This window comes from Nelusetta ayraudi, unplaced genomic scaffold, assembly GCF_046127955.1.
Source record: "Nelusetta ayraudi isolate G7.1 ecotype Tasmania unplaced genomic scaffold, CSIRO-AGI_Nayr_v1 ptg000005l, whole genome shotgun sequence".
NCBI lineage: Eukaryota > Metazoa > Chordata > Actinopteri > Tetraodontiformes > Monacanthidae > Nelusetta > Nelusetta ayraudi.
Genome location: NW_027466055.1, coordinates 7,381,634 through 7,407,036, shown reverse-complemented (window position 1 = coordinate 7,407,036; position 25,403 = coordinate 7,381,634). Strand labels below are relative to the sequence as shown.

Genomic DNA, 25,403 nt, shown 5'->3' with positions numbered 1-25,403 from the left:
CGTCGCTGCCGCGGCTGACTCGTGCTGGAGTTTTGTAAACTTTTACCACGTTCAAGGGCTAAAGTGAAGAATTTGTTATTCAGATTTAGACATCAGATGCTCATGTACATAACCTGGTTATAAAATAACCTGATTCGAGCCTTGCGCCTTGAGGCTTGTCATGTTTTTTTTTTTTTTTTTGCTGCACTCTTTCATGGAGCAAAGTTTTTCCAGGGCACGTAACCTCCTGTGTCTATTTAAAACGAGTGCCTGCTGCTTCTCACTTTAAATAAATGGTGCCATGGCAACTTTCCTGTACGTGGATGTGCCTGGATATTTTGCCCTGGCAGTGGTTTTGCAAAGACTCTTGGAAGGCAATTTCCGCCTCTAAAAAACCTCTGCGTATCATGCGTAGGAAATAACACTTAATCATATATATATATATATATATATATATATATATATATATATATATATATATATATATATATGTATATACATATATATATATTTATCTCCAGGAGCAGTTTGAGCGTGAACATGTTTAGCTTGAGTGGAATCAGGTTCAATTAAAAGACCTCAGCCCTTCTGTTCTGGCAGCCTTAACGTGGAAACATCACAAGCTTCAGGTTGCTACTCACCTCGTTTGAAGTAGAAATAGCGACATTATGACATCACAAAGGGGTGATTGCCAGAACTGCTTGTTTGAGCACATATTATCTGAAAAGCAAAGGGAGCCAAAGAAGCGAAGGAGGGACTTTTCTCATTTCTGGGGGAGTTCACAGCCGGGCCAAAGCCATATATTTTTGTTTAATACGATGGCGGAGTGAATTTTGCATAATAAGCCCCGGCCTGAGAAACCCAGACAAACATCAGAAGAGCATCAGGCAATTTTAGTGGATATCACAAAAGAAGGTGCTGAGCTCAACAGAACCAGGCGCAGCAACACAAATGAAAGTTGTTACCCGACGCATCGAGCCGAGGCTCTTTCCGCAAACGCTGTCCTGGAGTAACTCCTTTTGTAATCATCATCATTTATTTCGCAACTGTAAACAACAAGTCAGTGGTAACTGGAATGGATTGCACTTCCATTCGCTCTTAACTCAATTACACAGCAGTCTCCAGAACAGCCAAAAGATGTTTCCAAGTAGGTCAGGAGAGAGACAGACGGATGAGGTCACGGGACCCAGGTAGGCTGAGGCGGATACAAACCCAGACTGAAATATTGTCTCGGGGGTACGGACCATTTTCTGCGGGTTTTTTCTCGAACGCACCATGCGATGGGGCGGCTGGAAACGATGGAGTCATCACTAAATGTTTAAGCACGCCCACTTTTCGGTATGTGTGGTGAGTTAAAACTCGTCAGCGGGAGAATAAGGCCCCGGGGGCTTGTTTTGCAGAATATCAGAGTGGCTTCTTAATGTTTAATGTCTGCCAATGTATTTTGTATTACCCCCATCTTCTTTTCAAAAGGAAATGCTAATGACTAGCGCTGCGCCGCTGCGTTTCATTTATAGTGGGTTTTTTTCTGCCCCTTCTCTCCCTCTTTCTCCCCTTCCCTCCTTGTTTTGTGTGCAAATGCGTTTGAAAGAATATCTTCTGTGTCCTGCGACAACTCCCGCATTTGAACTGGGAGGCTCCTGCCAGCAATTGTGAGCACTGGCAGGTTGCCTCTGTCTGTCATAAAAGAAAAAAGAATACCGAAAATTGTATTGAAATTGACAGTTGCGCTATTTAAAAATGAAAAATGCCTCCCATGATGTATTTTTGTGCACATCTGGGTCACATGGGATTCTGTGTCGGGGACGCGACAAACACGGCTTGGTGCTGCGAATGTCGTGGCGTTGACCGGCTTTTCATTCACACTCCCAGTGTCTCGACCTTCACAAGTTTTGTTGTGAAAAGGTGTGCATTACTCTCATATTAATGGAAATACGGTCAGTCGCGCTGGCGTTTTTCTAACAAACAACAACGTTTTGGCAGCGACGGCACGCCTTCTTCTTTCGAGATAGCAACAGACTTAGCAGTTACTGTACGTGCTGCTGTGACGTTCTCATTAATAACAAAATACATTTTCATTTTCCGTTTGTATTCACATCAGATTGGCTCCCCGGGCACCTCTGTGCTGTGTTTTTTTTATTTAGTATATCTAAATTAGTTTAAGGTTTAAGGTTGTGGCATAAATGTTTTTCTATAATGTTTAGTGGCAAAGTAATTTGCCACTTCAATTAACCCTCATAAACGTTGATAGTTGCTAAAATCATCCTGCAGCCTCACATCTCTCGCACGTCGGCCTCTATTCCTACACGCTCTTATTTATTTCTTTATGATTATTTTTTTCAATTTAAAGCAAACAAACAAACCTAACCTGATTTTAATAATAACACATTTTGATTACAACTGAATTAATAAATAAATCCTAAGGCACCGGCTCGGCCGCGTCTTGCCGGCTCCCCTCCACCTTCGCCATGGCAACAACCTTTTCTGCCAGGTCTCCCCGGAGCCGCTCACGCTGGCCTCGCTTGTTATTATTGTTTATCTCCCTTGTCAATCACCCGGATCACCGTCACGCTCATCCATATGCATGGGGTCATTAGGCGCGGCAGCCCCGTCGGCCGCAGGCCCTCTGCCAGTGCCCGCTTTGCCACCGGCCCCTTTTGTTCTGCGCTGCGACAACAGGTGATTGCGGGAGCTGTCGCGTTTTTTTTTTTTTTCTTTTCTTCTTTTTTTGCAATGGTGTAAAAAGTGCACATGTGGGGCACTGCGATAAATCACAGCTGCGCGCCGGGTCCCTCCCCCTCCCTCCGGGCTTAATTGGGGTGTATTTTGGCACACGCCGCACAACTCTGCTCGGCATCAAATGCTAATTTAAAAATGAAACGAGCGATACATTTTGTTGATCTGGTTGAGCTGGAAGAAAATATAAGAGGCTGGAAGAGAAGGGGGAGGCGTGAATAAACAAAGTGAAGACGGGCAGGAAGACGAGAGGGGAAGTTGAGGGGAGGAGCACCACCGCGCTCCTGCTGCCTGGCTCAAAGGGTCCAGGGCAGCCTCGGCGTCCTCGGCTCCGGTCTCGGCTAACGGCGAGCGCGCACTCTGACACTTTTTTCTTTTTTTTTTTTTTTTTCTCACGGCGCGATGCGGCACAACGGTTAAATTCTGATTAGGCAAAGTGTGTGCAGCTTCTCCTCAGGCACACTGTGTTGCTGTATTTCCATAACCTGGTAAAAAAAAAAAAAAAAAAAAAAAAACAAACAAAAAAATCTCTCTCTCTGTTTTCACTCTCTCCAATTCTGCGCCTTTGTTTCCGTGACAGATGGCACATCACTCAGAGAACACTCTTAGACAGCAGACTCGGCAAACAAATTAATTTCTATTACTGTTTCTGCATGCCTGCTCTCTTCTCACGTGATTGACAGTTTCATCACACGGCGACACGACGGCGGCGGCGGCGGCCGTCATGAAAGCGGGAGAAGCACAAAGCAAAGACTTGTTTCCAGCGCGTTGCGGCTAAGTTTGTCACCTTTCTTCACCTTGACACGTTTGTTTATGTTCCCACGTGCCTTGTTTTTGTTTTGCGATATTATCCGCACAGGGTTTTTTTTTTTTTACTTATTTATTTTTAGTTTTGGCTGCTGTGTTCACATTTCAACATAGCATGGCTGAAATAGGCCTTGGCTTATTACTCCTCACTCACTCCCCTAATTCATTCTTCATCTAATGCCTCAAACGAAGGGGACGTTGCGTTGCGCGTGTGCAGGGCGGTTCATCTTTAGCGCCGGTCTTGAAACGCGGATAGCGCGAGGAGCAGCTGAGGCGTCGACCTCACACACGTTGCAGCTTCCGCTCCACGTGCACCGTTTGCAGTGGCTCGACCGAATGTTTCCCGAGGTTTGAGTCACTGCAGCTCCCGGTGGGCGACACGCAGCTGCTGATTTAATCCAAACACAACCCGCCCACACATTCAACATCAGAATAAAAAAAAAAAAGTTTAGTGCTTTATGCAGACATTTGTCAGCCAGCGCTGGCTCCTATGTCTGTCAGTGAGCAGAAGGGAAAAAAAACATGAAAATCCAAACTTTAAATAATTAGCCAGCGCTGCATTTCAAGAGTGAGCGATAAAATGGTGGCAACCTGTGATGTCACAAAGGGCACCCAATGAGGTTTGATTTCCACTTCAAAAACAACCAAAATGTCAGTTTAAAAGCATACAGCTAAAAAAGACAAAAACAATGGCAGGCTGTAAACATAGGGCTAAATATGCTGTTTCTATGATATTTGTTGCGATTATATTTAATCACAGAGGCTCCACTAGGATTCGTACACACATCGAGAGAAGTCACACCGTACACATCTATCACATGCACATTTGCATTTTAAAGCATTTCCCGCCCTTTCCTCGCTAATATCGGCGGGATTGATCTCGGAAGTCCTCGGGGTTTAGCGCCACCAGACTCCGGGTGGGAGTGGCTCGGGCCACAGACACATATGTCTCACCCCCCACCCGTGTCTTTTTGTTTGCTTCATCATCTCGCTTCTTGTCGTGGCTCTTCCCTCGGCACTAACCCTCTATTTGCCTTGTAAATTTCCCTCCAAATCCTGCCTTGCGCCGTCTGAAGTAAAAATAAGTGCTCAGGTGTGCACATTTCCGCGATACACGCCTATTTTTTTTCCTCCCCCCCACCCCCTTAACAGACAGATTTAATGTCACGGCGTGTCTCTCAGGTGCCCCGGCCCTTAAATTAATCCCTCCCCTTCCATCTCTATCTTTCTCTTTCCACCGCCTCCCTTTCTCTCTCTCTCTCTCTCTCTCTCTCACTCTCTCACTCTCCCGCGCCACATTTCTTATTTCGTTTAATGCGATTTCAGAATCTGTCACACCCAGTTTGTTGCCCGTCAGCTTGTCGTCGTAGCTCTCGCTGCTAGCGAGAGTTGAGGTGTCTGCGAGGTTTTGGCAGGGTGCAGACTGCAGAGGACGACAACCGGCTGCGTGACTGATATTCATTATTTAACATAATACCCGCCAGGCAAGATTTCTGCTGCTGCCGTTGTTGTTCAGTTTTGTTTTTGTTTTTTTGTTTTTTGTTTTTTTACCCACCGTCTTATAATAAAAAGTTAAATGCTGCAATTGTGCTCATTTTTTGTGCTGTGTATTCATTCTGTGGAAACCATATTAATAAACTGGATATAAGAGGCACCTCACCTGCTAAAGCCGTCTCCCACACAGTTTTTTGAGCGGCTTCAGTGCTGGAGATTGACGCTGCTACACCCACAAACTGTCACCAGGTCCCTGATTGTTTTCCCCCGTTTGTTTGTTTATTTGTTATTCACTCCTAATCTTTGAAATCCCACTTTTTCACTCTTTTTTTTTTTTTTTTTAACTGTCAGGCCTTGGTTTTGAGAGGACTTTATTTCTTTTCTGGCCGTGCTGTTATTTTGTCGCTGATCCAAACAGAAGCCGGGTGGGGAGCCTGCCCGGGTTGCCGCAGACGCTCCCCGGCTGCTCTTCATCGCCGAGCACGGGCGGAACGCGGCGTGTTTATCCGTCTCCGCAAATTAAGGTGAAAATCAATTGAAAGACGGAGATGAAATCTGTCAAGCACGCGGCAGGCGCGCGGCCCCCTCGTCCCCTTTTTTGTTGCCGAGCTGGCGAGGAGCGCGCTTTACTCCGATGATCCTTTTTCTTGACATGAGGTTATTTTCCCTCTTTTCTCATTTATTTAACCCAGCTTAATAATGACTTTATTGCTCTGAGAAACTCTATCGATTGCAGCTTCTCAAGGCTTCTTGGCTCGCTCTGTCTTTTTGTTTGATATCGCTGCCGCGAGCGTGCTCGTCTGTGCGCGCCCTACAGCCCGACATTTTAATTTAATTTGGTCAAGATGCATGGAAAATACTTTGACCCTGCACTTATTTAGCCACCGTGGTTTGATTTATCGAACTAAAACCTTTCTTTAATTTAGGGCTGTGCCTCAGTCTACCTGAAATGTATACATTGTTGCGTTTTTTTTTTGCAGTAACAGAAACAGCATGGCAAGACTGTCATTGACACAGCACCCCCTGTTGGCTTGGTATATGAGCAGTCTGAGATTTGGGTTGCCTGCCCAGCACCCTTCTTTTGTAGCAGCATTTTTCAGACCAACAAAATATAAACAACAAGCCTGCTAGCTAGCTAGCTAGCATTAGTAGCTGTCATGGTTGTGGTTTTATATATATACACGTTGAAGCATTTTCAGGGAGACAAACTACAGAAACAAGCGTTTCTCCTTCCTACCACATCAGGACCTGCTGTTTCTAGCGGCGTGTGTGCTGCACAGCCAAGTTCTCACCTACATCACGCCTAATACCCCTCTTTAACCACATCAGGGTGACACGGGGGGGTCGGCGTGTGAAACTGGAAACTTGACTCTCTGGAAGCCAGTTGGCAGCAGCGGAGATCAAAGTGGAGGTTTGGGGCCCTACGGATGCTGTCATCCTCTGCAAATGTGAAGCCAACCATGAGATGTTTTTCATTACTTTACCTTTTAGCGTGTCAACCACTCGACGGCCTAAGGTACTGTTCTCTCACGGTCTGGGTTTGGCTTGTAACCTGATGTCGCCCATGTTAAATAAGGCGTACAATGTATTTTATTATACCTTTCCGCTGTATGTACTCACACACATTTTTAGTTTTGACTGTTTTCTGCGCTGTGGTACTGTCGCTGTCCGTGACTGGGATTTATTCTGATTTGTCAGGCTGAGCGCACGGCTGATTGTCGCTGAGACACACTGTAATTATTGCTGCTGCACAGCTGTGAGTTCCGACGGGGACATTTTGAAGAAGAAGCGATGGGAACAAAACAAAAGTGAAATGATGAAAAGAAAGCAGATAAAGACAAATGGGAAATGTTGGGGGGGGGAGCGCCACATGGAGCAAAATTAATAACTAAACCCTGGCATTTTTCACACCGCCTGGTTCTGGTTCAGTGTGGCCGCTCCAGCTCCGGGGCCCCCAGCAGCACGGCCTGATTGCTTTAAGCTATGCAGGGAGACGCTTTGAGCCGGCAGGAATTAGATTTAGACTCAGACAATTTTATTGATCCCGTGGAGGGCAATTCATTTGCAGCTTACCTGGTCAATATATAGAGCTCCACGCATAAGATTATGAGGCTGAGAATGATGGCGGTGACTCCCCACATGACCAATCTCTGATGGTCCGTCAGCCGGAGAATCCCTCATGATGGTGATTTCAAACTGAGTTACAAAGTTATTTAAAATCACTTCTCTCAAACGCTGATGTGTTTTGGTCAGGGAGGAGCTGTTTATTATCGTATCCATATACTTCACACAGGGATAGAAAGTCAGAATGTATATGTATTTTCACTACCCTGTAACTTCAGGGTAATGGCAGTATACCTACCCTTGTTTTTGTGCCTGTTCCTGCTAAAAGCTTCCGGACACCAAGCTCCCTTCCATCGGTTCCCTTCTCGTCACTCATCCTGCACTCTGGGTGATGGGAGTATCGAAGCCTGTTCCATCCCAGCTATCTTAGGGTGAAGCATGGTGCACCTTGCACCACTTCATTGATCTTATCGATACCAGACATTGCTATTGAATTACTAGTGATGCGCCTGGAATAAATCCTAGCACCTTTGCATTTTGGAAGGAAAAAAAAGAAAGCCCAGAGTGAAAATATTGATGTCAAACCATCGACAATGTTTACAAGCCATGAAGTCCTGGTAAAAAAAAAATGATGATAATAAAAATAAATAAAACGACCAATGAATCCAGCAATTCAAGTGAATCCTCTTAGAAACACTGTTCACAGGTTAAATACGAATCCAGATTGAGCTGGATTTATGTTGTGTACGTTCATATAGTCAGGAAAAGAGATGGCTCAAGATTATCATAAATTTGAATGCTATAGACTCGACACTAGTTACTTTTTTGTTTTCATTTTAGTCAAAAAAACAATAACAGCTTGGATTCTAATTTTCAGTTTCTTTAGTATTAGCCTTGCCTATTTTTTTTTTCTTTCTTTTGTATCGATGCTATAAGTATGAAATACCAAGAAACACAATGCCCAGTTACTGACCTTCTGTGACCTCTCGCCTGCAGTACTTCTTCACTTTAGACAGCCGCAAACTCTTCAGCAAAATGAGCAGGAATTACGAGTGAACCGCATTTTGCCGTTGCCGTTTTTCGACAATTTGCTATTTCTTGGCAAATGTTTGTGTTTAGCAACTCGTCTTTCGCCCCGAGGCAGCGAACGAATGTGCAGTGTTGCTAGCGTAGTGGCGGTAATCTCTCAGAGGCTGCTGCGTGTGTGTATGTGTGGCGGTGGCTTGCGGAGAGGAGTCTGGCCCGGTGTCAAATCACGTCTCCCACATTGCCACACATATGGCGCCGCCTTTGTGTCAACTGTGCTCCTTGGGGTTCCTAATAATTAACAAGATGACAGACGAATGCAACGACGAGCAGGAGCTGGATTTTGTTTTCTGTTTTCTCGCCATGAGATGTGCTGCACATGTACATTTCAAATTTAAATAGTTTTTTTTTTTTTTCTTCTTTACAATTAGAATGATTTAGCACTAAATGAAACTTTCAACTTGCCCCGAATGAAAGGCGGCTGAGGTAATTCAACATTTTGTCTCCCTGTTGTGACATTTCACCTTGGAGTTTTGCAAACTTCCCATTAAACTTTCCCATTAAACAAGCAAAGAGAAAAAAAAAGGCTGTAATAAACTGGACACTCCGCCAAGGACACTGAATATCTGCATTATTTCGAAAACATGATCTTTCTTTCAAATGGAAGGACACTGCTAAAGACTTCATGTACAAGAGTGAAAACATGGCCCTTTTTTCTCCTTTTCGGTCAAGACGCAATAGCGAATGAGAGAAGCATAAATAATAGGATTTGCCGCAGCATTAGCTATAACTATTGTAGTCGGTAATTGGTTTGCACTCGTGTTGCTGCCGTTCCATTGAGAACCAATGATGTGTTGTCAAGGAGAATGTTATTTCTAATCCATCTACCAGCGTCCTTTATACTTGAAGAGGGTTTGTTCGTGTCGTCCTCCCAATGATGAGGTGATGCATTTCCGTTGGGTTTTTATTGGATATTATATCACTGCAACCATCGCGTACAATGTCTTTTTATTCACCTTTTAGCAACTTTGAAGCAAAAGCATGTATGTTTGGCCTGACAATTAACTCCTCCAAAGAAAGAAATGACAGTTCTTCACTTCTTCAATCAACAAAGCATCAGTATCAGCAGGAAGCTGAAACCTAGAGATTGTGTAGGAGGCTGTAAACAGAGGGCTAAGTTTGGAGCAATTAGTCGTGCAGGGAAATGTCGCTGGAGTGCTGGATCGAGGATGAACACGGAATAAAATGGAACCTTTAGCCTTCGCTGTTGAATTTTCATCTGGACTGCTGCGACTGAAAAGTGCAAACGTTGGCTTCGTTTGAGAGTCGTTTCCAGGTTGGCCGACGTCACTGGCGACGTCGTTGGTGGGCTTTCTCACACCCACATGATGCAGTACCAGTCACGCTTTTGGTCTCCCGTGTCTGAATAAATACAATGAACTCTCTTCCACGCAACAGCTTCTCAAAATAGACGTGTACCGTTTGTGGCCGTGCATTTTCCGGTCGGCTCGCTCGTACCTGTTTCATCTCCGCCGCCGAAGAGAACCGATAATGAAACTCTTGACATGTGTCACGCGGCATCCGATCTCGCCGCGGCCGTCAACAATGCTGTTTACGCAACGTTACATTACTGCCGGTAAATATCTTTAGATCGTGCCGCGTGAGGCACTTGCTGTTTTGCCCAGAAGCCAGTCATGGCGCCGCGCGGCTGTGATGCAATCACATCGCTGTCGGGAGCTTCATAATCCAGCCCGGAGCGGCAGCGCCTCTCCAAGGACTCGGCGAGATAAATAACGATAAACACCGAGTGCCTGCTGTGATTGTCTATCAGACGTAAGCATTGTTATTGTGTGTCTTGTGTATGTATCTTTTTTCACCCAACTCAAGGTGAATGGAGATTGGGTTCATGCGCATAAATAAGGAAAAAAAAAAGTTTTGTATACAATGTACAACAATGCTCTTTTGCATATTTTGACTTAAACATTTATGTCAGTATATTGGGTTTTTTAGGCAGTGCAGTGGTTCTCCCTGTTTGTGTGTGTGTTTACGCGCAAGTGGGTTCTGGTTCTCCACCTTCCTCCTACAGTCCAAAAAACATGCAAGCGAGGCAAATTGGGAATTCTAAATTTGCCTTAGGAGGGAGTGAGAATGGTTGCGATTAGGTGGCGACTTATCCAGGATCTGACCCACCTTCACCTGAAGTCAGCTGGCAAAGAATCAGGCACCAGCTGAGACCCCGAATGCAGGAGAAGCGCTGATAGAAGATGGCCGGATGGATAAACGGATGGATGGATGTTTCAATTTTATCAGGCCTGTCTCTGCGATACGATGATTCTATCAGAACGTAGCCGCTGCTTCTACTGGACTCTTAATTGGAGCACCGGTGAAAAGCAAAGCAAGGGAGCATTTGGGATAATGGGACCTCCGTCCCAGGCTGCATCACTGCGCCCGCATCATCCCTCCTTACTTCCTCCGTCCAAATTCCCGGAGGTGGGGTCCGAGATGTCATCGTTAACGGTCAGCAGAGGCGGCTGATTGGTCAGCCGCGGCAGCACCGAGCGCCGGCCCGGGACCTGTGGGGCCGACCACTCTGTACTCCTGTCGGGGGAGCGGCGGGGGGTTGGTGGGTTTCCGTCCAGCTGTGCGACCACGTGGGCTGGTGGCTCCCCCTTAAGGAACCTTTTCAGCAGCTAATGAGGAAGAAAAGGCTCTGCCACAGGGCGGCGGTCCCTCGCCTCCTCCGGGAAAATAAATAAATAAGTCAGAGTAAAATTAGCTCCGGCCAGTTTTATTAACTTGGCTGACCTTTACATTTACAATTAACATTTACAGACACGCCGTTTGGCGCCATTATTTCCCTCATCTCCATCTTAATATCCCCTTGCCCACCACCAGCCACGTGGTTCCTCCTCTTTGCTTCGCTGGAGTCGTTTGCAGATGTTTTGCAGCTCTCAGACATGACGGCGCACTCAGTCAGAGACCGGGAGGGCCCTTTAAAGTCCGCCTCGTTAAAGTGTGTGATTATAATGATGATAATCATAATAATGAAATTTCAGATATATGCACTGGCTAAAGTGCTTTCTAAACCAACATCCAGCCATTGTCAGTATGAAAAGAAGAGCTGCAGAGGCTTCGCCTGTCAAGGACTTTGTGTTTTATAGCGACTCAGTCTTGTCTATGAGTTAAGTTTTATCCAGACACAAACAGAAAATGAGATTTGCATTAACCGTCTCTCTCTCTCTTTCTCTCCCTCTCTTCCTTTGTGTGTGTGTGTCTGTGTGTGTGCGTGTGTGCTTGCTTGCCTGCCTGCGCCTCTGCTGTGTGTTTGTTTGTGCTCTCCCCGCTTGCAGAACCTAATAAAGAACCTGCCGGAGCAGAAAGAGCTGAGTGCGCTGGCGGAACTAAAGGGTGAATATGAAGAGCTAGTGGAGTCGGAGCAGTTTGGCATTGTGGTGAGTATAATTTCCTGGTGACTACTGAGTCGGCCCGCGAGGAACACGCTGTACGCACAAGAAAGTACGCCCCCGGCGCTCGAGCCAAACACTTTCGAGCGCGGCCGTCGAGAAACGTCACGTTTTAGATGCGAGGCCCTCCGCCGCCCTGGTGCGTTCAAGTGTCCACACGAATCAGTGAGCATAGTTATTGATAGAGTGAGCTACACAAAGGTAGTATTTCATATTGTTATTTCTTTTTCAGCCCAGCCGGTCAAAGCTGCTGGTCTGCTGACACCCCTGGAGGTGATCAAGTGCTTTATAAATCAAAGCTGACTGATTAAAAGGAGTAATAGTTTCACCCAAAAAAAACTTTTTGGTGGAAGTCAGCTCTTTGTGACGCTGACCATCTCTAGAAAAGTCACCTGCACCTACGTCCTCAGTTGAACAGGTCACGTGACCCTGCCCCTGAGGTATCTTCAGAAGAATCTGCAGAAGTCTGCTGTAAGATGGTCTAAATCACAAAGGTGCATTTGTAAATCCTAATTGTCTTGAATTGCATAATTGACTGACAGCAATATGTCAACATATGTTAATCCGATCATTTGATAATTTGAATGTCAATGGTTATCTATTGCCATAAAGTCTTTGTGCCCAATCATTCAATTAAAATATGCTAAACTTGATATTTGGTTCAGTTTTTTTGAGAGAAAAAAATTTAAACTGACTTTGGCCGTTATTTTAAGAGGTTGGCTGTATCCATGTGAAAAACAAGCTTAACAAGCAAAACTAAGGAGCACAACTTTCTAATGACAGAAGCAATTAGTTGGAAAAGAGTGCTTCAATCCTCTCTGATAAAGAGTCTAAATTGAGCGTTGAGCAGAAACTGTTTGACGATCCTGTGCGTGAGGCCAGAGTTACTACACACTTCTACCAATCACTCACAGTGATGCTGATTGTTCGCAGCATCAGGATAAAAGCCTGCTGCCGTCGTGACCGGCCTGTTCTTCAGGCATTGAAGAAAAAAGAAAAGGAATTCAAAAAATAATGAAATGCAATGAATTAGTTGTAATTAAGTAGGTCAACTTCTAAGGCCCAGTCGGCAGTTTGGGCCTTTTATTCTGCTGATGCGAATATGCAGTAAAAGTTTTAAAGCTTCGGATGAAAGAGAAACTTGTGTGTTTTTGGTGGAGAAGGAACGCTATCGAGCTCTTCATTTTATTTCATTTCCCACAATTTGCGTTGATGCTGTTGCTTTTCAAGCAGCCGCTCCAGCAGCTCTTGAACGGCCTGCATGAGGGTCGTCCGTCTTTGATCTTAACCTCCGAGCCGGATCGCAGAGGCTCGCTGCGCTGGACGCCTTCAATTAGACCTGGGAAAGCTCAAGCGGGCTGCGTCTCCTCAGCCGTCGTCATTCAGGCTTTCCTTTTTTTTTTTTTTTTCCCTTCCTTCCTTTCTTTTCTCAAACCAAAGTCTTTTAGTGAGACGTAATGAAGCGGGGAGGCGGGATGTCACTTTCCCTCGTGATTTGCCAATTTCGCGATCACATGCCTCCCCGCTGATGAAGTAGATCCTCCATGCAAAGCTATTTACGTCCCATGGGAAATAAGTCGTGTTCAGCAGCAACCCCCCACCCCCCACAAACACCACCACCACCACCACCACCACCACCAGCCAGAGCTGTCAGCGGCGCTCTCGCTGTTATTGTGATTTCTTCTTATTGTATACAAATTAATTTGAGCGAGCGTCTGTGTTTTGTGTGCGCATCGGATCGGGCTGTTTGACAGACAACCCACCTGCACGCATGAATAAATCCGGGCTGTAATGAAACATTATAGGCTGGATCTGAAGGTTGCCTTCAAACAGCAGATGATGCTACAGTAAGCGGGACGTATCGCCGCTCGGCCACACATTTGTTTTAATTCCCTCCAATGCCGTAGCTGCTTTTTTTTTTTTTTTTTTTTTTACCCGCAGACTCCCTCATTTCCATGTGTCTCACTCCGATTCCATTCCCAAGACCACAAAATATTGATTGAGTCTGTTATATTATTTATGTCAAATCTGTTTAATGGGGGAATCCTCCGTCCGTGTGAACGTCAGCGGGGATCCTGGGGAAGAGGTTAGTCCCATTTGCTAAAGAGGGTATTTGATTTTCAGTTCATTAAAACAAGTCACAGCAGTAATTACACTGGAGATCCGACATTGTGGTAATGACGAGGCTGTGGAACTTAATAGGGCCTCTTTTCTCCTGTCTTTTTTTTTTTTCTTCCAATCACATTATTAGAGGCTATTATAGAACCGCCGCCAGCGGACGTGGGAGTTTCCAAATATATCTGGTATTGTGTGGATCCATGCTACATAACAGGTGCATTCACAAAAGGGATTTTGCAGCTGGAGCAGCGCGCGGGCAAAGACCATTGTGGTTGTCGTGTTTTGAAAGTTAAGAAAGTTTTGCTTCGGAATATTGTGCAACCTGAGGCGAAATATGAAGAGGTTTACTGATGGATTTATATGTATATATATATATATATATAATAAAGAAATAGCTGTTTCTGTTGGTGAAAAAGTGGCCATGTTGCGAGCACAGAACATGAGTGGCTATTACTGGAAAGGAAAAAAAATGAACAAATAGATAAAAGGCTGTTGGTGGTTATAGGTTGTTTTTTTTGTTTTTTTCACTAGTACGTTTTGAGAGATCAAACAGAAGCAATTACTGCGGCGGAGTCAAACTGAGTTATTTGAGAAAATACTCACCGGTGAAACATAAAGCTGCCCGTTTCTTTCTGAACAGACACCAGAGTGGCTCACTAATGGCGAGTCATCAGCTCGCCCTCGTTCCTCATCTCTCTCTCTCTCTCTCTCTCGCTTTCTCCGTAGATGAGCTCGGTGAAGCTGCTGCGGCCTCGCCTCAACGGCATCCTGTTCAAGCTGACCTTCGAGGAGCAGGTGAACAACATCCGGCCGGACATCATGAACGTGACGTTTGCCTGCGAGGAGGTGAAGAAGAGCGAATGCTTCAGCAAGTTCCTGGAGCTGGTGCTGCTGGTGGGGAACTACATGAACGCCGGCTCCAGGAACGCCCAGACGTTTGGCTTCAACATCAGCTTCCTGTGCAAGGTAGGTGGCCAGAGCCCTTCACCAAAAACACCACAAGCCCATTTCTGATACAAATAACCTGTTCTTGTGTTCTTAATATACCCCCGGAGACTTTATTTTGGGAAAAACAGCAATGAAGGAATGTATTTTAGTTAAAGAAAAAAAGAACATACACAATGAAAGAGGGTATAAAGTCTAAGATCAGGGGAAATTACCCTTATTGATAGCGAGCAGAGTGGAAACAATACTCTGTGAGCTATCGGGTGATTTGGAGGAATAGTTGTATTTTCCCCCACCGCTCCTAGTTTGGTCATTTGCTTCAACCATTGGGGAGCCACGTGTAATAATGAGATAAAAAAAAGAGGTTTTGCAGAAGTTTGTTTGGAAGTTCAGCAAATGTTGCTCCGACCATTGCTACTGCAGTCAGTCCGATGGGCCTGATGCATTCTAAATCCGTTCATCAGATTCAGTTGGTTCTCCTTAAGATGTAGAATACAGTGTACTTATGTTCCTTTCCTGATCTCCACCTGTTGACAAGCTGGAACGTGATGATGTTGATAATGATGATGATGATGATGATGATGATGACGACGACGTTGATGATAAACTTTGGTGCCACTGTCCTACCGCACACTGTGAACCAGCTGGGCCCTGCTGAGAGAGAGGGAGGGAGAGATTTTTCGATGTAGGTGTCCGCGCTGGCTGCCAGCTCGCTGCAATGGTCTTTTGGACGTCACTTCGATTTCCCTCCGTGAGCCTCCAGGGAATCTCACAAGAAAAACAAACAATCTATTAGAAATTGGATCCCTGCTGTTTTTGGTTGTGTGTGTGTGTGTGTGTGTTTTTTCATCCTTATTCCACCAACTTGTCAGGTGTGAGGGAGGAGGAAGGGGTAGCGGGGGATGGGGGGGAAGGATGAGCAGACACACAACACGCTGCTGCAGTTCTTCTGCCATATTAGAAATTGCGGTTGAACAAATATGTCTTTTTTTTTCCAGCCCGTCACAACTGGGCTTCAAAGAAGCGGGTCCTCTAAGATCCTTGCAGCCTTATCAGGGATCAAATAAAAACATATTTCAGAACAACGAATGGCAGGAATGTGGCGAGGCGTGAAGAGCGGCAGAACCTGAGCCAGAAAAAAAAAAAAAAAGCGATGCCAGGTGTCCAGGTAAAATCACAGCGCGCTCACGACGTGAATAAGACGACTTGCATTCATTGGAATCGTTTACGCACTCGCGCACATCAGGCAGGCAGACAGAGAAATGTCTTGGTTGGAATAATGAACTGGCTCCTGAACAACAACTCTTGTACTTTTACTTATTTATCTATTTTCCTCTTACATTCATTTGTATATTCTTAAGCTTGATAATATATTTTTTCCATGTCATTGTTGTAAAAATGCTACATTAGCAATTTCGACTCCATGCACGATTGCACTAAGATGGACCTGATCCACTCACTCAGCACCTCTAATTTAACAATATCATTAGAAACAAACGCCGGCGTGACAACTGCTGCTAGTTTGTCCCTTTTCACTTTCTCGCTGCGTATGGTGGGCGGGCAAACGGTTTGTGCAGCGCCTTCGGTGATTGATGTCAAAAAGAAACCAAAATAAGTCGGACCGCCCACAGAGCGAGGATGCGGCTTTGTGAAAAGGACCGAGTCCCTCCGCGCAAAGCTGCCTGACATACAGCAAAGCCTTAAATAAGTTTAGTGTCAAACTTTTTGGGTTGGTCGTGTCTGTGCTCTGGACACATCTGCCGTCACGAAGCACGGCTGCAACACGTAAGCACTGTAAAACACACACACACACACACACACACACACACAAGTGCCCACATGCACACTCATACACACACACGATTTAGGACATGTTATAGGAGCGTTGGAAATCGCGGCGTCACACACGCATGTTTGAGAACAGGCAACCCGCTGGTGCGTGGAGAGGTTTTTGCGGTGAACACGGTGTGCCTGCCGTGGCCTCACCAGCTGACTGAATCAGTGTTGAGTGTCACTGAAGAGCTTGCTAATGCCCCTGGGGGGCTGATTGGCCCATCAAAGATGAGAGAGAGAGAGAGAGAGAGAGAGAGAGAGAGAGAGAGAGAGAGAGAGAGAGAGAGAAACTAACTGCTCTCTCACTTTAGTCAATCAAACAAATGGACCACTGGCTGGTGGGAGGAGGGGAGGGGTGGGGGGCAGTCTCAGAAACCTAATGGGCTCATCAGGGAGGGTGGGCGGCTTTAATGATGGGAAGGGTGCAGCTTGACCTGCAGGCACTGTGCCCCCAACCCCTCTCTCTTCCAAGGACACGCGGACATCTCTTGCTAGCACGGCCTGGTCTCATGTTAGGGACACTAAATATCCACTGGGACACGCGGCTACACGAAGTCGTCTTGAAAAAAATTTCCATTTACACGGATACGCTGGAAACGACTAAAAACGATGTAGTACCTACGCCCGGCCTGGTGTGGCGCCGCAAGTTCACTCTCTGTATGCTGAAGGAGAAGAACACCTGAGGCACGCCGTGTGTAAAGAAGCAGTAAAAACAGCACCACTGAGACCAGAAAGAAAGAAAGAAGAAAAGACGGTGCGGACAGTCGACAGAGTTGTGCTTTGAGTTACTTCAGAACACAAAGCCTGAAAAGGTGTTAGATGTTAAGGTTGACTGGGAGTCGTGCCAGCAAGTTCGCTAACATGTTTGTCAAGTAGGTTTCCTGCCTCAATATCCCAGTCCGCCGACCCAAGGAAGTGTCGAGAAAGTTTACAGTGCAAATTAAAAAGAATATTTGAACCAAACAGCTTGGCGTGACGAACGACAAGCTTATTGTTTTTCCTATTTTTTCCTACTTAACTCACCAGTGTTGACAGTGTTGGAGCATAGTATTGTGAAATTATTATTAAAAAAAAAAAATCTAAATAAAATGGTGTACATGTGCGCGCACACGCCTCGAAAGTTAAGTGGACATTTTCCATTCGCTTCACTCCATATATTACAATATATTAGCAAAGCTTAAACTTGCTTAGATTTTGTGTCTAATTTATTATGAACCGTAAAGGTCAACAGGTTTATTGCAAATTTAAAAAAAAAGTATATATTCTGTGATTTATGATTATTTTTTGTTTAAACAAACCATTTCCTCAGAGCATTTGCAATCATACTAAAAGGCATATTGAGGTTTTTGTGAATATGCACATAGTGTTCAGACCTATTATTATGTCAGCGGTGTTCACCTAACAATACTAATATGCCGGTAATTCCATTAAAAGTTTTAACGGCCGACTTAATACTTGAACCCACACGGTTTCTCAGCACACACTGCACTTAATAAAACCCCCTTTTGTGCCAATTTCCCCTTCCTGTACGAGCGCGAGATTACTTCGTATTAAACATAGTCATCTAAATCATTAGCACGTATTGCTAACGTGGGCAGAGCTAACGGCCGCAGCCTGCAACCACGGGATGGCGACGAGGGAAAAAAACGAAGCAATTTATTCATGATTTCTGTTTTTGTAAAATAATAATAATGGTAATAATAACCAATACTTGATAAAGCTCAGAACCGTAAAGTGTATTTTTGTTTTCTCTCTCTTTCTCTCTCCCTCTCCCCTCCCCCTCTCTGCAGCTCATTTGCTCATATTATTGTTTAGCCAAGTAATTCATCATAACCAAAGGTGCAATTTTGAATGGCAAATGAATAAATGAAATCCATTGAAATGAATGTTTTACCTCCCCATGCAAAGGAGGGATGGACACTCATTGAATAGAAGTGCAAGTCTGTGTTTGGGTGTGGGTGTGTAATTCTTGTGAAGACCATGGCCTATCCTCACAATTTTATCATTAAATGTTGGGTGAAGGCTAATGTTTGTCAGGTTTGAATTGTCAGGGTTACTGTTGGAATAAGGGCCTGGGGTAGCCGGCTCAAAAGAAGTGAACATGAATGAAGGCAGCACATGCATAGTTTGTGCATATAATAACACATGTGCATGCTCGTGCGTGTGTGTGTGTGTGTGAGAGAGAGAGAGAAAGATAATATTCTCTCATGTTGGCCAGAACACGAATTTGTGTGTGTGTGTGTGTGTGTGTGGGTGTGGGTGTGGGTGTGTGTGTGTGAGAGCTTGTGCCCGTCTTTGCGTGCACGTTCATCCACAAGCGTGTTACAGTGCAGATATTGTTTCCGCTATGAATACACACAAGTGCGCTGTGATAATTAGCTTTCCCAGCATGCCACAGCAGCAGCATGGCAGTCATGGTGGGGGATGAATATGGAACAAGTGCTCCGTGCACTGATTTGGAGGCTCTAAATGTACAGCCGTGGACACACAAACACACACCCACACACGCAAACACGCACCCCACACACACACACACACACACACACACACACACACAAACACAGCAAAAGAGTAGAGACATTTCATTAAAATCTCATGTTTTGCTCTTTTAATCTGTTTGGTCTGCTGGTGTTTCATGATTCACGGATGTGCTGTGTGTTTATACATTTCTATTGTCTCTAATAGGACCAGAATATACATTAGTGTTGTGTCATATTTATACATGTTCATTCATCCATGCATTTTATTTCAAATCTCCTTCTGTTGACGTGTGCCTTTGTCCCGTCAAGCTTCACTGATCTCTATTACACGCAACTTTCTGTTACCCCGGCGGCAGTGCATCCTATTCCCACATGTGCACTGTACATGAGGAGGAAAAAAAAGAGTTACATAAGTTGGTTTGCCGCAGTACGTGCACATGACTGTTTGACAATTATATTTTTATAATGTTTCATCGCATGTGAGAGAAGCATTAGTGTCAACATTGATTCCAGCACTGTGGAAATGGTCAAGCGCAGTGCTGTGGAGTATGTTGAGCCGTCGGCGGCGGATCTGTAACTTTATTGAAACTCTCTTTGTTTCTTTCTTGTTTTTTTTGCAGCTCAGAGACACAAAATCCATCGGTCAGGACACGACGCTGCTGCACTTCCTCGCCTCCAAGTGCGAAGAGAATCACGAGGCCATGTTGAGGTTCCCAGAAGAACTGGAACACGTGGAGAGCGCCAGCAAAGGTAGGATGCCGTCCTCACGCAAACCTCATTGCAAGCCTGTGCACTTTACGCAATATGCTCCACATGGATCATCTCTGCTACGAAGATGATTCTACGTCTTGCATTTATGCTCCTCAACGTTCTGTCTTTGCCCCCCCCCCCCCCCCCCCCCCCACACACACACACACACACACACACACACACACACCCCTCGCCTCCCCCTGCCTTTGTGACAGGACTGCAAAGGTCCGGCCAGCCTGTCATTCGGCCCGTCAATAAACTAATTCCGCTCTAATTCGGTTCTCGAGCATTAGGTGAAATCCCCGCAGGCTTATTTACTTTGTTAGTCTTGTAATTGGTTATTTTATCTAATTCCACTAATTTCGCACTTGACGGAGGCTGCCAGCCATTGTGTGTGTGTGTGGGACTGAATCGCCTTTGGGCACTGTGTATATTTAGACGTCCATATGAGGCCATTTCAAATCATATCAGCTTTGTCATTTTATGGAAATGAAGGAGATGCCGGGTAATTGGCTGAAATGAGTAAATACACGCAGCTCGCACAAAACCTTCAGTCACTGTTTGGGGAAGTGGGGGGATTCTGCGTGGCAAACGGCATTGTTCCTCTCGTGATTGGATGTGGTGGTGGGTGGGTGGGGGGCGAGGAGGAGGGGTGATTTAGCCGCGGTATTCTTATTGTTCTCTTTGTGATTGTTTATTGCGTCAGGGTTTGTGAAGAAAGGCTGAGTGAAAAGGTCACTGTCAGCGCCATGGTCTAAATAAATAAATAAATAAATAAATAAATAAATAAATAAAATACAAAAAGGCCACGTACACTAGCGAGGAGTTGGATTCCCTTGCCTTTGGAAATTTTTCATGTCACCCCTCATTTTTACGCCTTTCATTGGCTGAATCTGTGTTTTCTGTTTTGCGCCAGAAATATTAAATAGAGGAATTTTTACGCTTCCATTGGCGGATCCAGTCTGTTCTGTTTTGCACCAGTAAGAATAAAAATAGATAAATCGTTAAATCGATCCATGCGCCAATCAGTCACGCCAGTGGCAGTAGCGGGAGGTCTGCACTGTTTTGTTTGGCCAACTGAACCGCCGAGAGCCATGAGGCCAGGGTGGGGAGAGGGAGGGAGGGGCAGCATCATTCCCAGATGTCTTCCTCTGTCCATATTGTAAACACAGCACACAACATCAGGTTAATAGTTCACATTCCGCTGCTTGGAACCTCGTGTGCGAGGCATCTCCCAGTCTGTCACGAATGCATTTAGGCCCTGCGACGTGTGTCATCGCATTTGATGTCAATATCATTCTAACCATGGGCCAACAATATATAGTAACGGTTTTCTGTCACAGCGTGCGATGCGTACATCTAGACAAAACCGAAAATGGCCGACTGGTGCTGTGGTGAGGCAGTAAGGCAGTAATTCTGGCTGTGATTGGGCTTGGAATTGCCGGAATCCCTGGGATCAGTATGCTTCGGCTGTAGCCGGCGTGCACAGCGGTGTGGGGGCTGTGGGCTTTAGGTTAATTTTTAAATAATACCAGTACATAGATGAGTTCTCAGGGGGAGGTCCCTCCCCTCTCTCCGAGGAGCCGCACATTATGGGCGTGCACCTGTATCAAGGTCAATTCTGATTAAAACTCACTTCATCATGCAGCCAGGAGGCTGCAGCGGGCTGCAGATATTACGGATCGGAGCGTGACTGGGAGGGCTGAAATAATGGCCATTAGAGGTTTATATGTGGCAGGTTTGTCGACGTCGATTGTGTGGATAAATCACCATACAAAAGCGGCACCGACCCTCAACCGGTCAAACCCGTCACATTCAGTATTCAATATTTGCCGTCAGGTGTTGTTTTTCCCTTGAATCGTCCGTGTATAAATGGATCAGATGTATCCGGCTTGCTGCTGAACTCGTTGTTCATCCTCTCCACCACGCCGCCCTAGCTGGAGTTAGCATAGCCGGTGATGCAAAGTCCTCATTTTAATAAGCTGCCGCCACAGAGCGAGCTCAAGGCTGTTTGGGCGTCTGCAGCTCCAGGGAAACTGAATGCGCAGCAGAGCTAATGGGATTCACATTAGAGTTCTGGAGTTTCATAGGCCTGTTTTTAGGGTCTGTACACAGATGTGCAAAATTTAGAAACCATTATGGTTGGATGACACATGCATAACATGCTTCATAATGTGTAAAGCCTGGTTCTGGAAAGCTCTCGTCGGTTGAGGTCTTCTACCTGGTGGGAGAAAAACAGGACATGCAGTTCTCACTGGTGCAGCAATCAGGCGAAGGCTCCGGGTGCTGCCTGCACACACCCGTCACGTAGCTGAAAGCAAGCTTTGCAACACGCTAGATTGTATTCCCAGCACCTGTTTGTTGAGGTGTTGTGCAACAATTTATGCGCCGTCATCATGCACTTCCCCCAGCTTGCGTTGAGCTTACAAATTCAATATTAAGTATACGTGTCGACTGAGTCGCAATGTTTGCTTTCTTGGTTGTAGGGCAACTTTATTACATCCTGAAATGTGGATGACATTAAACAAAAACTGCTTCTCTTCAAGTCTAGTTAAATCATTTTCACCTTGTTCTTCTTTTAAAGGGACTCAAAGATACCTTGAAAAGATCTTTCATCCAACACATTTCTCAAGGATTCTTGTTCCCTCTGTTAACCCCCTGGAACCCTGCTAATCAGTCCTTACGCGATGGCTGTGTTGGAAGTAAAGCAGTTCGGAAGAGACAGTAGGATGACAACCCTGTCTTTGGACACCGGTTGCATCAGAGTCAGCCACTAAACCCGAACTCGGAATGGCCCTCGGAATGGCCCATGAGCCAATGAAAATTCAATCATTTTAATTTGTTCAATTGTATTTGAGCATGCTAGGACATGGGTCCATACAGAGTCAAGGCATTCAAAGTGTCCATGCACAATTAAAGAAAATAGTTGCTAAATTAAACTTTCCAAAAATACACTTTAAGCATCTCTTGTTATTGTAGAGGCCAAAGGTAACTTGTATTAATCTTGCTGGTAAAATATTCATACAGACTGTTATTCTGCCGTAAGCATGTGCATGAATTTGTTTTGCCCGACTCTGTATATGAGAAACACATTAAATGCAAACCCTTCCATTTGAAATCTCTCTGTCTGTATCCCAGTCACAGTTGGACTGCTTGATTTTGAAGTCGTTTGGAGTTTGGAGAGGTTGAAAATGTCACTGTCACACTATTCATTCCAGCACATGCGGTACCAAGATTACGGTGATAGTCGTTTGGAGCGTGGACTTCTTTCTCCTGACCTCATCCCAATAGCGACGCTGCACCAGCCTTGAGAGAAGTGTCACTGGCCAATTTGCCTTGTTAAAAACCTCCCTCAGATAAATATGTGGGGGCCTGACGATGGCAAGAAAGTCTGTGCATTGATTTCACTCTATCAGCGGTGCGCTGACAATCTGTCTTGACAAGCCCGCAGTAGAGGAAATATTATACAAACGTTCTCATAAATCTATTTAGTGTAAGGCATAGCCAAGGGCAAAGTACTTTGGAGGCCGTGAGAGAGAAAATGGGGAACGAGGGAGAGAGAGAGAGAGAGAGAGAGGGAGAGAGAGTAGGGGGGAGGAGATGAACTCTGAGGATATTAATACCGCTGTGAATATATCTATTATCCACATTCATTTCAAGCCACTGCGGCATAATAAAGCAATGCCCGTTTCCCATTTCAACTCCCACCAACACTTGGCTCTGTGCTGCATGGACAAAATACTTCTTTCTGGACGCAGGGGTAGTGCAGCAAGGTGTCATGTTGCCCCTCCCCCTCACAAAATCCACTATAGATTTGGGGAACCTGAATCAAGAGCATCTGTCTTATCTATCTGCTGATCAGTCTATCCATCTATCCACCTACCTATCCATCTATCTATCTATCTATCTATCTCTGTATCTATCTATCTATCTATCGGGATAGCCACATAGCCGCTTGCATAAATTGGACATGTTTATGTCGTGCAGAGGCTTGTTTTCCTCCGACAGCAGGCAGACAGGCAGGCAGGCAGGCAGGCAGGCAGGCAGACACTCCTGCTCGGAAGTGAGCCCCGCTATCGCTCGTGTCCCCTTGGCCTCCGCTTATCTCTTCCTTTGCCAGTGAGCACAGCCGTGCCGTGTTTCTTGTCATCGGAACAGCTCTTCAGTTTTTTGGCCCCTCTGAATTAGCTGCTCACATCGGCGCCACGACACCAAGCCACTTGAGAAATTGGGAGTGTCACAGATGATAATGAAAGGCCAAAAAAAAGGGGGAAAAAAATCTATTTCACACTCAGTGAAGTTCCCCTCTCTTAGATCTGTAGTCAAACTTTTCCATTTCCCTATAGACATAATTGAATGACAATCTGATCTAGGTGCATATTAATATCCTCAGTAGGGGATTCCATTTGCCATTTAATCACGGGAGGTAATAGGGTGTTTGATGGAGCTCGGAAATGTGCAATTATTTTTTATTTTTTTTGCTTTTTCATTGCATGTAGGTACTTCTCCCAACTGTTTTCCGGACGAGGAAACAGTTTTATCTTTTTTTTTACGTGTTGAAATTGTCAGCATTGGCCAGACGTGTTAAGTGGCCAGTCTGCCTCGCAATCATGATATTTCAGCCACGGCCACAACCTGCTATGGCACAGAGGGCAGGAAGAGTGAGTAATGAAATTGACAAACAGCGTGCAGATCGCGGTACACGTCGAGCGCTCGGCAGAGTCTCTGTGTTCAGGTAGCCCAAGAGATATATGTAATCAAAAGCTGTAATGTGCACCTTCGGAGGTCCCCTTGTGTAACGGCCGTGTGCAACAGTTTACCGTGAAACATCTATACGTCATACTTTATGGCCGTCATTATTGAGTAATTACGTTATATAATTTATCTGTCCCCATTTTATTTTAGCCGCATGATATTGTTATGATATGTTTTTTTGGGAAAAAAAAGGCTCTTTTTATACGTAATGGCACCAACAGACGACGATGACGCCCTCACTGGTTGTTTGAGGCGTCCTCCCCGGTGCCTCAACCTAATAGAGCAGGTTCAGTGAGGCCAACGGCTTCAACGGAGAGTCTGTCATGAAGAATATTAGAAAAAGGAACCAGGCCTGTCAAGCATCACCACTCAAGTATGAGTGATGAGATGTGAAAGATTTTCATCACAGTGAAGGGTGGTTTATTGTGAGACCAAAACAACCCCTATCACTGAAAGAAAGAAAAAAATCCAACTCTCTTTTTCCTCCACCTCTGATTTCTTACATCACCACTGTGGTCGGCCACTATGAGTGTAGACAGAGATAGACACATGCAGGGAGGCTAGCAGCCCTGCTTAGCATCACCCTGCGGTCCATGACAGAAGATTGCAATGGGAACTGACACTGGGACCAGCAATGAGAATAATAGTGTTTGCCAGCCTAGAAACTCAGCCTGTCACAGTAGACCATTCCCCATGCTAGAAGTGTCCTATGAGCTGCGGCGAACAAGGGAGCTGAATTTACAATTTACCTCCTTGTCTCTGCACTGACTAACTGCCTGGATCCGATCCACGCAAGTGCATTCTGGTGATTGCTTCTTTTTCTGAGGTTATTTTGATTTCACTGCCAAATTTAAACCATTAAATTTGTTCTAATTTTTTTAATCACTGCAGTCTAAAATTAGTGCATTTAACAAGTTGATTAAATGGCATACAGTAATTAAATCCAGAATGT

The 25,403-nt window shown here is 45.2% G+C and overlaps 1 protein-coding gene across 6 annotated transcripts in view; it reads left to right on the top strand.

Moving 5' to 3' along the window:
* diaph2 (diaphanous-related formin 2) overlaps positions 1–25,403 on the top strand; it is a 330,904-nt gene that overhangs the window by 195,490 nt on the left and 110,011 nt on the right. For all 6 annotated transcript variants that reach the window (XM_076011710.1, XM_076011702.1, XM_076011716.1 and 3 more), the window contains 3 exons: positions 11,457–11,558; positions 14,415–14,654; positions 19,567–19,696. In XM_076011710.1, the coding sequence (XP_075867825.1) occupies positions 11,457–11,558; positions 14,415–14,654; positions 19,567–19,696 (472 nt within the window). The remainder of the gene's footprint in view (positions 1–11,456; positions 11,559–14,414; positions 14,655–19,566; positions 19,697–25,403) is intronic.